General features: G+C 40.9%; 1 protein-coding gene across 11 annotated transcripts in view; it reads right to left on the reverse strand.

The window, feature by feature from the left end:
- The window catches only part of KCNMA1 (potassium calcium-activated channel subfamily M alpha 1), an 848,545-nt gene that overhangs the window by 316,564 nt on the left and 516,308 nt on the right, over positions 1–15,673 (reverse strand). For 9 of the 11 annotated variants that reach the window (XM_061634884.1, XM_061634879.1, XM_061634878.1 and 6 more), the window contains 4 exons: positions 13,734–13,809; positions 5,655–5,730; positions 3,302–3,472; positions 1,331–1,422 (listed from right to left, as the gene is read on the reverse strand). In XM_061634884.1, coding sequence (XP_061490868.1) covers positions 1,331–1,422; positions 3,302–3,472; positions 5,655–5,730; positions 13,734–13,809 — 415 coding nt within the window. Of the gene's footprint in view, positions 1–1,145; positions 1,238–1,330; positions 1,423–3,301; positions 3,473–5,654; positions 5,731–13,733; positions 13,810–15,673 lie in introns of all 11 variants that reach the window. The other 2 variants (XM_061634887.1, XM_061634892.1) reach the window with 2 other exon arrangements.

Here is a 15,673-nt window from a genome sequence, read left to right on the forward strand (position 1 = left end):
GCGAACTGAAGAAGGATTTTAGCACTGAAGTTATACATGTATTTATTCACTATTTATCATCAGCATAAATTCTGTTTTGCGGAGGGAGACAGGGTGGAGCCTGGTTTTTAAAAATACTGGGCCTAAATCTTCAGAAACTCCAGATGTTGTCAATAAGGGTGAATTTAAAAACCTAGCTAAAATAAGTATTAGATTTGTCAAGAGAAAATCAAATCAGTGAAGGGCTGCATCTGACATTGATTTGACATTGATTATCTCAACATCAGTGTCATAGTCACTTGAGACGATTTAGATATGTTCCAATATCATCAATGAGTCAAATGTTCATGGGGGGGAAAGGAAGCTGGTTTGCGGAATACCCTGGATTGAGACACATCCATGTGGTCTCTCATGACATTAACACAGGAGTGGCTCACACTTACAGCACTACCCATACAAGTAGCCTGGATGTGTGCATGCAAGGGCCACTCCAGGCTCAGAACTGAGCAGAGCTGATGTGGTGCTGCTTGTGAGAACTGGTACCTACACACAGAGGAGCTATATGCTTTGATCTGCAGGGTTGTGGCTTCTTCAGGCCATTGTGTGACAACCATGGTTGTCGACCCACTGTGGAAGTGGCAGTTCTCAAGAACAGAACCTTTACATGAGCATAGCCTAGGTGATGACCGCTACAAGGTACCAAGGTACTCAGATGTGGCCACTGCGTCAGTGTGAAGTGGCTTACAGATTTCTTTGTAAGATCAGTGTTCAGAAAAATCAACCACAGAAGTAGCCCTTCACTGACATAAACATGTTTGATACACCAACAACTTTGTTCTGTCAGCTGACTGCATATTAATAATAGCAGGGTCATCTTCCAGACTGTGTAAACTGAGTTCTAGTATTTTCCACAGTTCCCTTGGAGAACGGGAAATCATTGTGACTTGTACCTTAGCATGGCCCAGGTCTCTAACACGCTGTGTGACAACCTGGGGAGGGGAGGCCATCTGATGTCAACAGGACACACACACAAACACGCACACATAGGTGCATCATGGTGTGTCCGTGAGTCAGATGCTACCACCATGGTGGGTTCTTTTAATGTCACACAACCACACATGGTTGCCTTCTTTTTTCTTTGCTTTTTTACTCTTTTTTAGACTTACTTTCTGCCTCGGGTTGAGTTAAAAGTCCCGCCGTATTTCTTCCGATTAAGGATGAGAGCAGCAATTTCTGGCACGTAGCGCGCAAACATTGCCTACATGCATGAAACAAAAGCACAAAGAAAGAAAATGGCATGCAGAGAGTGTTCTACTGCACCAGAGGCAGCAGAGCCTCTTGGAATACTTACTTTCTTCCACTAACCGCACTATAGGAACCACCATATTTCTTGCGGTTTCCTATTAACTCTATGATTTCAGGGACGTAGCTGGCAAACATGGCCTAAGGAAGAAGATAGGAGACAGAAGAAAAGACTAAAAAGAGAGGCCAAAGAAAGGGGGGTGATGAATATTTTAAGAAGACATATCATCTTTAAGATCTGAAAATGCAAAAGAGATCTATAAAGTTTTTTTCCTTCAAAAAGGTAAAAAAAAGGTTGTTGTTTTTAATAAAATTAAAACAAGAAAGTTTGACATAAATGTTGGGTCTTGAAAGAGATGTACATCTGATCAACTAAAGAAAATGGTCCAAAGAGAGAGAAGGACACAAAATAAAACAAAAAAGCCAAGAGCAAAATGAGGTCAAAGTGGCATCCAAGTGATAATGCTATGCTGCATTGAAAAGGGGCAAGCAGGAATATCCAAATATTACACACTGCCAACCCCCCCCCCAAAAAAAAACAGAAAAGAAAAGAAAAAATGCTTTATTACTAGACTGAGGGTTACTATTTTTTTTTTTAAAGTGAGGGTTTTTCCCCCATTATCAAAGAAAGCAAGATGGTAGCAGAGGCTTTCCTTCCATGGACATGAGAATGAATACAGTGTGGCTAAAATAATATTTTTTAAGTCTGCTTTTTTAAAAAGTTCATAAGAACATGTAAGAATGTAAAAGGGGAAAAAAGCGACAAGGAGGGTGGGGGGAAATGGAATCTGCCATGTTTTGTCCAACAAACATTTTGCTTGTGACTGGACACTTCTAAGAGCTGCTGCCAGTGAACATGGCCTCATTTTTGGTACGCAAATATGGCACCTATTTTGGAAATAAATGCATATAAATACCGCATTTATAAAGCACCTAGAAGATGCCAACATCCCTAAAAAACAGTTGTATATAACATATACCAAAATATGTGCAAATATTTAAAATATTTATGTGATTGTAGATGTACATTACATATGTTGCGGGTTGAAGTTACTTACCTTACAGAATGTAAATCTTAATGCTAGGGCCGCTGTTTAAGACAATTTAAGACATACAAAATTGCAACAGTTGCCATAGTGTCTTTGGCATTGACAGAAAACTAGAGGCAATTTGATTAGAGACAAGATAAGTACATGTAAATATTTTTGTTGTTCAATGTACTTACTCAGTTCCACATGCACAGTAGACAGTGCCGGTGCTAGGCTATTTTGCACCCTAGGCAAGGCTAACTACTTGCACACACACACCCCAAAAATGGCTAACTTCAATTTTCAAAAACAGATGTCTTGTAGAAAAAATGAAAAGCACAAAACTTGAAATTCCTAAATTTATTTTAGTTGCATTTTTTCCAAGGGTTAAAAAAAACTAATCTGTATAAAACTGTGCTCCTCAAAGGTCAGTACTGCGCCCCTCTGAGGTCTGCGCCCTAGGCGGCTGCCTAGTTGGCCTAATGATAGCACCGGCCCTGACAGTAGAGACATAACTTACTGACCCCCCATTAGGAGATTTGCAATGACTGTATGTATTAGTAGCATGTTACTTCTTAAATGGCTGCCGTCTGTTGAAATGAAAGAGAACATAGTTTTGCCATCGTCTGGAACGGGAGGCGGCTCTTTAAAGGTGGTCCTAAGCCACAGTGTTTGTTGGAATATTGGAAAGGAACACAGAGGGTAGGGAGGGTTCTTGAAACTGCAGCTAACTTTAAAATTATCATCATCATAATCGTCAAATCAATGCAGTTATTGCTAATTTAAAAGTTAAAACTGTAAACTCCTTTCTGAATCTGCATGCATTATAATCTTAAGAACACCACTGCATTCACATTTTAGTTAAGTAAATGGATCTGCAAAATGCAAACTTTGCATACATAGTTTGAAATGTTATTCATCAATTTGCTATAATTAAGGTTACTACACTGGGGGGGGGGGAGGAATCCAGCAAAAAATAACAAGAATTTTACCAATCCCCCGAGGATGAAGAAGACCATGAAAAGGCGACCAAGGGTTGTTTTTGCATAAACATCTCCATAACCAACAGTGGACATAGTAACCATTAGTAAATAAACACATTCCCAATATGTAAGCGCCTGGTTATTTTGGAAGTTCTCCCATGGATCCCCTGAGTTCTCCACCTACAACAAAAGAACAGCAGATAAATGACTCAGACCCCACAAAGCAGAAGAGTAGAGCAACCCTTTTCATATATTCATTGCATGGACATAAACAGCATGTTGGGTACCCTTGGAAGACACAACCTCATATTCCCATTCAGACACAAATGCCATTGGCTCATTCTTTTCTTTCTAGCTAGTGAATAATTAGTTACATCTCACAGGGTTGTTATGACGTTGAATGACATAAGGATGGCAAAACACCCTTAGCATGCTCCCTTGGGCTGGGAGAAGCATTGGTTTCACATATATAATATGAACCAGGACAATTTGGTGGGTAGAGTGTTGGATTTCTACTGGGGAGACCCAGGCCCATATCCCTACACTCTGCCATAAAGTGCATTGGGCCAATCCCTATTTCTAAGGCTAAGCTACCTCACAGGGTGATGGAAACAATACAACAGTGTATTGCTCTTTGGAGGAGGGCAGTATAAAAATGTAATGACTAGTAGACCATGGAGAAACTAGGAATGCAATATAAATCACATTTTTTCTTTCTCTCTACACCTCTCTATACACGTACACCTGCTACCTGAGGACAACACTTGATGCATTTGACCAGTGAGCCTCTAGCCCGCCCAAGCTTGTGCTGTCATAAATGTGTTAGTCTTTAAGATACAAGACTCTTTCTCATTTTTGCTGTAATAGACTACTCCCTGGGGAAATGATATGAAATCACAGTTTTGCCCCCCAAGTGTGTATGGCTCAATCTCATAGTATGTATTTTTCTTTGGTTAAAAGCAGCCATGGGGTGGGGTGGGGTGGTAGAGAGAGGGTTTGATATAAACTAGAGCTGCAAAAACGGGGGGAGGTTAAAACCCTGTCCTTCCATGCCATTTTGTGAGATGGAAATCACCCTCACCCCCAAAATATGCTATTAGTCACTGGAAAGAAAATATACAGGTGCCCATATAGCACCTGCCTCCCGCCCCCCCCCCCAGCTCTGTGGCTAATGGCAGCTTCAGAGGACGTCTAACCAAAGTAAAAGATAATGAGAGATCTTCCATATTGCGGCTAGTTTGGCCCTAAAAGATGTGACCACAACTCAGCTATCTTGTTCTGATGTGACTCCCTGAAGTACCAGCGGAAGCAGTCAAGCCCTGGCAAACCTTGGCATACCTCAGGTCAGAGATACCACAGTCCACAGTCTGAGCAATAACAATCATCAAGGGCATTGCTAACAACTGATCATGGCAGTCACACAAGTTCCTGACCAGAACAGGGTGGCAGCAGCTCCCATCTCCTAGCCAGGGGCTGGCGCAACTGTTCTGACCAGGAGCAGCAGGTATCAAATTGCTAGGGCTGCAGATGATGAGGAGATGGGTGTGAGTGAAGATCATTATTATTTATTTAGCCTTACAAAGAGACAATATTTGTTAAAAGTACTTTGCCTTAAATGGTTTGTGTGCTGGCCTTAAAAATGCTGATTTGGGAAAAACATGAAAACATTATTTATATAACAATTAAAATATACTTTGAATATTTTTATTCTTAAATGTTAGTCACATATAAGCTGCTGTAGTATTTAACATGTCTTGCCTTGGTGACAAATTTTTACTTGCTGTTATTAAGGAAACACTGCCACCTTGTGGTTACTTAATGTTAATGACTAAGTAAAATTCCAGAATTATTTAACCTTAAGGGCCAAACCACACAGTACAAATACTTCTGTGATTGTTTTTCCTGCTGGGTTGTTTTCGTTGCGCAAAGCAGTCATGGGTGGCTTCATATTGAATGGAGGGTGGGAATGACTGCTTAATCCTTTCCTTTGATGTTTGTCTACTAACTTGGCCCTCCCAACAGCTTTTCTCACCAAGAAGGAAAAGATACAAGAGGCCAAATATTCCTGAAAACTATTTGAGGCATGCATCCAGCAGGCATCTGCAAATGGCTGTGACTCCTTGGCACATGTCCACAACATGTCTGGAAAAATATGGACCCCATTTACAACCAACGATGTACCAGAAGTATGTCTGCACTGCCATAGAAAGTGTGAAGTGGGTCCATGATGCCTCTTAAAAGACTTTCATCTATATTCGTCTCAGTGTATTAGCCTGGGCAAGCCATGTTTCACATACATGTCAGTAGCAGCAGCAGCTGATCTGCAAACGTCCTCCAATAAGTGTTTTCAAAGAATACTTACCAAATGTATAAATCCAGCTGCTGTCAGCCATGTGCTAATGAATATTGAGCACAGATTCACCAACTTGATGGAATTACTGGTTTAAAAAAAAGGAAAGGGAAAAGGGGGGGGGAGAGAGAAACAAACAAGATGTCCTCAGGGTTTTTTTGTTTTTGCTTTAGCTAAGCATCCTTTACTTCAGTGTTCTTCAACCTTGGGTTGCCAGAAGCTGTTGCACTGCAACTCCCATAACCCTGGACCACTGCCTAAGTACTGGGATGATGGAAGTTGGGAGCCCAACATCTGTCCCAGCCAACACAGCCTGGTGTCCTCTAGATGTTTTACACTACAGCTCTCATCAGCTGATTAGTTGTCCGAAACTTCTGGAGGGTATCAGATTGGAGAAGGTTGCTCTGAACAGACATAGCATACGTAGTTCAATTTGGACATGATTCCTCTGTATTACACACAGACATGTAAGTATATAGAGTTGTGCTGCATGTTCTTATTCTGTGGACCACCTTACACATCTATATATATCATGGACTCCACTGAAAATCATGGTCTCTGATGTGATATGAAAGTTCTATAATGGCTGATTTACACATGTAAATATCACTGGCTGTAAGAACACAGATGTGTGAACCAGCCCCACATTTCAGATATTTGTGTACTTCTCCACTCTGGAAGTAAAATATTTCTGATTTGTGGGAAGAGCTTTTCAAGGGGCAATAACCTATCAACTGGCATTCTGGAAATGTTTCAATGGCTCTTTTTGCTATAGGTTATATCTTGCACTTATATCCAGAACTGCTTTCTGCCTGTGTATGAGATGCCTTTGTCTTTTTGGTCAGGGTTCTAAATATAGATGGAAGGATTAGCCACCAACAGTTTCCTGCTCTTTAAGCCATTTGTGCAATCCCTAATTCTGACCGAGTCCAGTCTAAGCCCCTAAAGTTTTGTTAAAGCCTCCTTTAAATCAGCAATGAGGGAAAGAAATAATCAATTTAAATTGGTTCACATAATTCAGTTTAGTAAGTTAAGGGGGGGAAGGGTACCCCTGGAAAAAACAGTATAATTTCAAAGGTAACTGTCTTAATTTCAAAAAGTAATGTATTTGTACTTTCTCGATGAATTATTATCAACAGTTCCTGGACCAGATCCAGCTAGAAAACATTAGAATACTGAAACAGGTGTCCATATGGGTGTCCTTGCTGGATGAGAAATGTTGTGCAAATGGCTACTGGATGCAGTGATTCTAGTGTGATCCAGTGGCCGAATAGTGAGAGCACCAGTCTGCAGTTCAGAAGGCAAAGAAGGGAATTCATTGTAACTCTCCGACACTCTCACTCCCCAGCTAATCAATGTCATGGCCTTTAATCTGACCAGGGCTACATGAATTGGTAGTTACAGTTAGTAATGGGGGAGAAATTAGATTTTGCTTGCATTTCAGTGAGAAACTATTTAATTTGCACTTCTTGAACCAATGCACAAACCAAAACACAATTATCCTTTGAAATTCATACTTCTCCAGATTTTGTGATGCCGTTCTCCAGCAAAACTCTATGTACAAAAATGCATATATTGGGGGAAAGTGTGCATAAAAATTCATATATTTGAGAAAAAAACATACATGCATCATATTAAGGAAAGCTGCTTGCAAAAATGTGTATATGTAGAAACTGCATACAAAAACCTGTATATTAGGAGAAATTTGCACTAAAATGCTAATGAATGTTCATGAAGATTTTTTTTTAAATCAGGCATTGCTGCAAAATGTGAATTGAATTTAAGTCTGGAAAAAGTGAGAAAAGTCAGAATTGCCAAATTCGTCCATCCCTTGCTACAGCAGGACTCCTTTAACTTCTGAAGAAACGGTTAAAGAAATATCTAAATACTGGCTGGGGAATACGTTTAAAAAAATTACGATTCCAACTGCCAGCTGATAAATTGCTCTTTTCATTTGCATAATGATATAATTGATTTTCTAAGCATTAGAGTATTATGAATGGCCTTTTCACTGATTGCATGAACAACTTTCTTTTGCCCCAACAATCCTTCACTAGACTGGATTTACTCAGCTTTTCTCTCTCTTTGACTTCACACATTACAAAACAGTGTCTTGTGACCTGAGATCTCAAGTACAAGAGGGGAGGAGGAATAGGAAAAAGAGAGTCCCAAAGAAAGGAAGCCCCCTGTCTCTCCAGTTGCACTTGCCATGATGTGCACCTTCTTTCTATAGGAAAAGAAATCAATTGCTATTTAAAAGCCAACTATTTGCTCACTTTAAGAGTCCTGGAATGGGGGCAGGGGGAGAGAGAGAGAGAGAGAGAAGGAACACATATATGTCACCAAGTTTTATACTTTTGAATTTGTCATCCTGGTGCAGTTCCTGATGGATGGAACTACCCAGGCTGCAAAACATGCAGCTATCGCAGAAAACAGCAGCCCCAGTTTGCATTCCCTCTCCCATCCCATAGCATTGGTAGATAACGGGGGTTGCCAATCTTTTTGGGTTGTTAACAGAGGTTGTCAACCTTTTAGGGTTGGAGGGCACATTAGTAAACTAGAGAAACTGTTGTTGGCACGACACACAGACCACAACCGATCTCACGCTGCAACCTGTTCAACTGGCTGCAACAGAATGGTTCTTTCAAATTTAGCTTCTTTGGAGAGGGGACCATGTGGGAACCAGGGAAAGCCTCTGTGGGTGCATCTGTGCCTGTGGGGACCACGACGGCAACCCCCAGTGTAGTAAACCTTACTTTATGTCCAGAGCTCATTACACTGTGCTTTCCATGCCCCTTGCCCACAGCAGTGGCTTGCCACTGGCAGGATGCATGTGTGCTGTTATTATGCTGTAAATATTCTTACATTTTTTTTTTATGTTCCAACAAGCTCCCCACATCAGATCATAAAAACCTAAGAACATATGAAGAGCTTGCTGGATCAGGTCAGTGGCCCATTTAGTCCAGCATCCTGTTATCTCAGTGGTCAACCAGTTGCCCATGGGAAACCCACAAGCAGGACCTGTGTGCAAAGAGCACTCTCCCCTCCTGTGGTTTCCAGCAACTGGTATTCGGAAGCATACCACCTGCACCTATGGAGGCAGAGTGCAGCCATCGTGGCTAGTAGCCACTGATAGCCTTATCCTCCGTGAATTTGTTTAATCCTGTTTTAAAGCCATCCAAGTTGGTGGCCATCACTGCCTCTTGGGGGAGTGAATTCCAGAGTTTAATTATGTGCTGTGTGAAGGAGTACTTATTAATTTAAAATATTTCTCTCCTGCCCTTCTACCCTACAATAGGGCACTCAGGGCGGCTACAATAAAATAGTACACATATATAGTAAAATACACAATAAAAACACAAACAGTACAGTAAATTAAAATGCATAAAATACAATTAAAATACATAAAATGCATTATGCTTACACATACACACACACACACACATGTATATATGTATATATGTGCATACACATATAAAAGAGTGAGAATAAAAGAACTTAAAATATAAAAATAAAAGATAAAAAACTTAAAAACAGTGTCTTTTCTTTATCTGTCCTGAATCTCCCAACAGTCAACTCCACTGGATGTCTACGTGTTCTAATGTTATGAGAGAGGGAGGAAAGCTTTTCTCTATCCACTCTTTCCCTGCCATGCATAATTGTCTACACTTCTATCATGTCACATCTTACTCGTCTTTTCTCTAAACTAAAATCATATACGGCTGTCAAAAGAAGGGGCTAGCAGGACTGTTCAAGTGGCCACATCCTAAATTTTGTGTCTCCTTAAAAGGAAACCGAACAGAGCTACACTGGAAATACTTGCTTTGCATAGAAATTCTTCATTGAGACAAAAATGGCTTTTTTATATATTTTTAAACCTTTTAAACTGTTTTTAAAGCTTTTTAAAAAATGTTTTAAGGATGTTTTTGTTTTAATATGTTTTTAATGGTTGCTGTGTTTTAATATATTTTGGTCTGTTTTTATGATGTTTTAAAGTGTTTTCCGTGCTTTTGTTGGCCGCCTTGTGCTCCTGCTGGGAGAAAGGGTGGGATATAAATAAAATAAATAAAAAAATAAATAAAGACATTTCTCCTGTTCCTCCGTTTGGCTCTTTGAGGACTGGGTAAAAAACACTGCTTTAACATGACTCATTTTTCTTCTTCTGAAAATGCAGGGAAGTCTTGTCTTATTCTGAAAAGAGGAACTGATTCACTTTAAGACAGATCGAAGTGCTCATTATTTAGCAAAAGAGCAATTCCTGGATTATTAGTTTATTATTATTATGGGGGGGTAGCAAGGGTTGGAAATTTCCCAACGAGTGAAAATTACTTTTTGAGGCGCTACAGAAATGGTTTTGCAGCAACTGCAAACTACAATATGGCTTCCAGTCTATTTCTGGGCAAAAGGCTAGGTTATGCAAAGGATCTTCTTCTCCCACATGAACCTGCCTGTCTTCATCAGAGCCTCTTCTTCAGGTGTTTCCTCCGTCAAAGACAGGACAGGTTGCAACCAGAGACACAACCTCTGCAGTGGAAGCAAACTGTCTATGGCAGGGGTGGGGGAATCTCAGGTGAGGGGCCAAGTGTGCCTCTCCAGGCATCTCTACCTGGTCCTCAGAACTCTCCCCAGACAACACCCTCTCTTATTAAGTCACACCCCCTTCTTGGCACCCTCCTTGTGTATTTTTTCCTGGCTGAAATGCATCCTTGAATTCTGATAATGTTTCTTGCTTCCCTGAATGGAGGAGAGCGTGTGAGTATGGGTAGAATTTAGTCAACTGTACAAAGGTAAAATATGCCTTTCTTGCTCTGCCCACATTTAGCTCTACCCACCATTGGCGTGTGACCCTCAGAAGGTTGCCCAGAAGCCTTCAGGCTGAAAAAAGGTCCCCCACCCTTGGCCTATGGAATACTCTTGTAGAAAGGATTGTCTTCTTTCCTTTTGATAGTTTAGATTACAATCTGAGCCAACGAAGAACTTCTGAGAGGGATGTGCGATACCAGCAAGCATTAAGAGCAGAAATTCATATGCTGAGAGCCAGGTAATTCAAAACTCTGGCAACTTCACTATTGATGTGAGTAGTCTAACATGCTGGGGGCTCCCTTCTCCATGGGGAGGAAGGGAAAGGTGGCAGATAAACCAGCATTTTAAATCTCTCAGGCCTTCTCTGACTTTAAGGAGCGTCTGCAGATGGGATACCTTCAGTGAAGCTGAGCCATCCGGTTACTACCAGAGCAATATGACATGTAAGGCTCTGAGATCCACCCAATTTTTTTTACAGTGGTGGAATCCTCACACTAAATCATTGTTGCAGGTGTCCATTTGATTGCGGATGCATGGGGCCATTAAACATGCTCACATATTTCCATACGCACATGTCTTTCAAAAGATATCGCATGGGGATATAAAAAGTGAATGGCTGTGGCATGAAAACTTGTTAGATGGACATGTAGCAGATTTAGTGGAAACTCGGTGGGCTTTGTTAAGGGGAAAAACTTTCAAGGTAAAGACTAACAAAGTAAGATTCAGAGTTGATTGAACTTGTTATTCTACCAAATATCTGGTGGCAACTTTATTCTACACCAATTTTCATCACCCACTCTTGACAAACGGCAGGGCATATTAAAGCATATTAGCAGTGGCTTCCCTTTCCCTGCTCCTTGCCCTTGCCAACTAGGCACCATTATCATGCATTCCATACCACAGCACTGCCACTACCACAATGTTCCAAAGGGGCCACTTGCTTATCCAGCAACACTTCTGAGGTTTGAGAATTTATTTTATTGAGAATTTATTTTGAGCCTAATAAATCAAAGTAGATGGATGTATTAGATCAAATATTCAGTTATGTGCATAATACATGTAATTTGCGTAATGTATTTCTATGGAACTTTCCTCAGGAAATTCACACACGCACATATACACATATACCCTCATTGACAGTGATGTGGGCTTTCCAGAAAGCTGTGAACTGGAAATTTATCTGAAAACTTTTCCTATGCAAATTAGGGTGATTTGAATAAGATAATTTGCACTGGAAAATTTTAGTTTCTATCTGGAAATTTTTGATGCTCTAGACCAGCCTTTCCCAACTAGTGGGCCACCAGATGTTGTTGGACCACAACTCCCATCAGCCTCAGCCAGCATTGCCAACGGTCAGGAAGATGGGAGTTGTGGTCCAACAACATCTGGAGGCACACTGGTTGGGAAAGGCTGCTCTATACAGTGATCAAATTTAGCATGACTATGTTACTTCTGCTTAATAAACAAAGCTAAAACTTTGAAGCTGCCAAGCTTGCCTAATATTGTGTTTGCAGCTGGCACCCATTCATTGTTACTAATGAACTTAAGAAATGAAAAATGTCTAAGGAGGAAAAAAAGCACTGGAAAAAGTTCCACCCCACATCATGGATTGCTTTGTTGCAACCTGGAAATTATTACTATAATAACTTTTGCAACCATAGCTGTTCCTAACCTTCTGCCCTGCTCAAGGTCCATTTGTCTGCCTCTCTTCTAGGAGCTGCAAACAGGCATGGGAGAGGACAGATAAAAGGACAAAAAGAAATGGGTAGAAGAAACTCTGGACTACTCCCATAGATTTCAGTGGGACCAAAGTTCAACTAACTTAGGGTGAGATCCAATGTTATGTCAGTGCAAGACATTTGAGGCTTGACACTGCTGCATAAGCAATAGCACACAGACTTCATTGTCAACTGGTATAATAAATAATAAAAGTGGTTACTCGACATTTATTGCAAGCACAAGACACCCAGTGAATTTGTGCTATTCAAACGAGGCAGAATGGTCATTTTCTATGAAGTGGGGAAAGTGCAATTTAGAAAGCTGAGGTTAATTCCCATTAATGCTACACTGGCTAAAATCATTAACTAGTCATTACCTGAATATAAGTATCAGAAGAAATTTAAACAGAACCTTTGTTCTTATTTAACAATTAGACATACGTCTCCTCTCCCCGATGCTGTTCAACATCTATATAAAGCCGCTGGGGGCTATCATCAGAAGATTTGGGCCGCAGTGTCACCAGTATGCAGATGACACGCAGCTCTATTTCTCATTCAAATCTTCACCGAGGTTGGCTGTAGAAACCCTATCCAAGTGCCTGGAGTCGGTGAGTGGCTGGATGGGAAGGAATAAGCTGCAGCTGAACCCTGACAAAACCGAGGTACTGTTTGTGGGAGACAAGGGAAGGTTGGGGGATGTTGACCTGGTCCTCAATGGGGTACAATTGCCCCTGAAAGACCAGGTCTGCAGCCTGGGGGTCATTCTAGACTCCCAGCTGTCCATGGAGGCTCAGGTCTCGGCTGTGTGCCGTATCAACTCCATCTGATACGGAGGCTACGCCCCTACCTTCCCAACCATCTGCTCCCATCTGTGGTACATGCCCTGGTCTCCTCTCGCCTAGACTACTGTAATGCGCTCTACGTGAGGTTACCCTTGAAAACAGTCCGGACGCTGCAACTGGTACAGAATGTGGCAGCTTGCCTGATTAAAGGCAGCCGCCGGCGAGATCACATCACTCCAGTGCTGAAGGAGTTGCACTGGTTACCCGTTGTTTTCCGGGCCCAATTCAAGGTGTTGGTTCTGACCTTTAAAACCCTATATGGTTTCAGCCCAGTCTATCTGAAGGAGCACCTCCAACATCATCAGGGATGCCGCTCAACAAGATCAGCCTCAAAAGGCCTTCTCTTTATCCCACCAGTTAAAACAGCTAGACTGGTGAGAACTAGGGAGAGGGCTTTTTCAGTTGTGGCCCCCGCTTTGTGGAATTCCCTCCCAAATGATCTCCGCCATGCCCCCTCTATGATGAGCTTCCGTCGGGCCTTGAAGACCTGGCTCTTCAGGCAGGCTTTTGGGGTGGGTTAGGTTTTATTATTATTGTTGAGATTTTTAATGTTTTAATGTATTGTATGTTTTTATTTTGTACGTCGCCCAGAGTGGCTGGACAGCCAGCCAGATGGGTGACTAATAAATTTAATAAATAAATCAATAAATCTTCTCCTTTCAGTACCCTGAGAAACTGTGACATTAGCCACTGTGCAAAAGGTTAAGAAAAATACATTAATGCCTTACCTTGTTTTAAGGATATTCAGAAACTGCAAAATTTCTGAGAACTGTATCAGCCTAAGAGCGCGTAAAAATCTTAAACCTGTAATTTCAAAAGGGAGAGAGAAAGGGAAGAAATAAGATTTTTATCCCTATGTGAATTCCAATGGCAGCTATGAAATTAAAAGTGACTAACATGGTGAATATCAAATACCTTTGAAATATTGCTCCATATTGATCATCCCCAAATATTAGCCAGCTCTTTTCAGAAAAAAATAGATTTCTTTCCAGAGAAATGAGTATGAAGCATTCAAACACATAATGTGTTAAAACTATTTTAACTGTAAAATGTATGCAGGAAAGAGCCTTAGTTCTGTGATATATTCCTAGAAGCTCATAAGTGCCCGCACCCAAAGCTTCCTGAAAAATGAGTGATTACGTGCAAGAGATCAGAAAACCTGATTTTAAAGGGAACCAGACAGTACATATGCGTGATTAAGATGATAATACTTTATTATGTAAAATCTTTTGTTGACACATTATCACAAGAAACTTTCTATGTTCTGATGGGTCACCAACACACTGTAGCTTAATTTAGTATAGGTTCATATTACCATTTTCAAACCAATGCTTTTTTCTAAGAAACTACAGTGAAATCAGGTTGCACGGATAGCAACTGTATGGATGGCTACACAGGGACAGAGAAATACTCTAAAAGATTAAAGGCTTAAATTATTAAGGGAGTCTTTATATACCCAGGAAACAATTTTGCTCTAAATCTCTCTCACAGGAGTAAAAGTGCATTGGTTATTACACATACAGTTTATAAAGGAAAGAAGGAAGTTTAGAAGACAAATTTGTGTCTTTGTGCAGTTGTGCAGAATACTGCATAACTATGTGCTCAGCGTAGCTTTTGCTGAGACTCACAGCACATTATCATTTTTCTGAGTACCACCATTCCCTCCAACAGGAACACAACCACCTATTGTTATCAATTTGGAAGTAAAATGAAGCTATCCAACAAATAAGGTACTAGTTCTTATATACTTGGGAGATTCTCTAGGTATGCATATGCATGAACGTTTTACATTTAAAATAGTTGTTTGTCTGTTTGTTTGTTTACAAAACTGACAAAGACCTGTGAATTCCTGAAGTACAGAATTTGCAAGGGGAAGGGAGGAAAAGGAAAAAGCGTTGTTCAGAACTCTAATTGCTTACAGTAAACAACCTGGAGAGGGGGAGATTAAGGATTAGGGAACGAGTGCCCTGAAGTTGTTAAAAAGACACACAACCTGATCGCCCTGCCATATATACACAAGTGACACTGCACTCATCCATGAAGCTCACTAGGTGACCATGGCCCAGCCACTGTCTGTCAGCCTAACCTACCTCACAGGGTTGTTGTGAGGATAAAATGGAGAGGGAAGAACCACATGCACCACTTTGAGCTCCTTGGAGGAAAGGTGGGATATAAATGTAATAAACACATGCTCCTGCAGGACACAGATGCTGCCAACTCCGCTCCAATCTCCCAACTGCCCTGTCCCTGTCCAACATAATGCCACTGGCAGGAGGGTGCCACTGCCACCAACCCCCTCGCACACCGCTGCTGATTCCAGACTGATCAGAGGCCCAAACAGGAGCACTCTCCTTATTGAGTGGATATATACAGTTGGCAATATTCTGTTGCAGATCCTGCTTGTTAATGTTTGCTTACAGTACCTAGGGTGGGTTCTAAAGAATTAGTCTGTGTCTGTGTTAGAACTGCTTGTTAATATGTGTTTTTTAAATATGTTTTTAAGCCTTTCTTTTAAAGACGTTTTTAAAGCTTTTTAAAAAAATGTTTTTAAAGTTTTGTTTTAATGTATTTTAAGGTCTGTTTTTATGATGTTTTAAAGTGTTTTTAGTGCTTTTGTTCGCCGCCCTGGACTCCTGCTAGGAGGAAGGGCAGGATATAAATCAAATAA

Source organism: Rhineura floridana, chromosome 7 (genome assembly GCF_030035675.1).
Source record: "Rhineura floridana isolate rRhiFlo1 chromosome 7, rRhiFlo1.hap2, whole genome shotgun sequence".
Classification (NCBI taxonomy): Eukaryota; Metazoa; Chordata; class Lepidosauria; order Squamata; family Rhineuridae; genus Rhineura; species Rhineura floridana.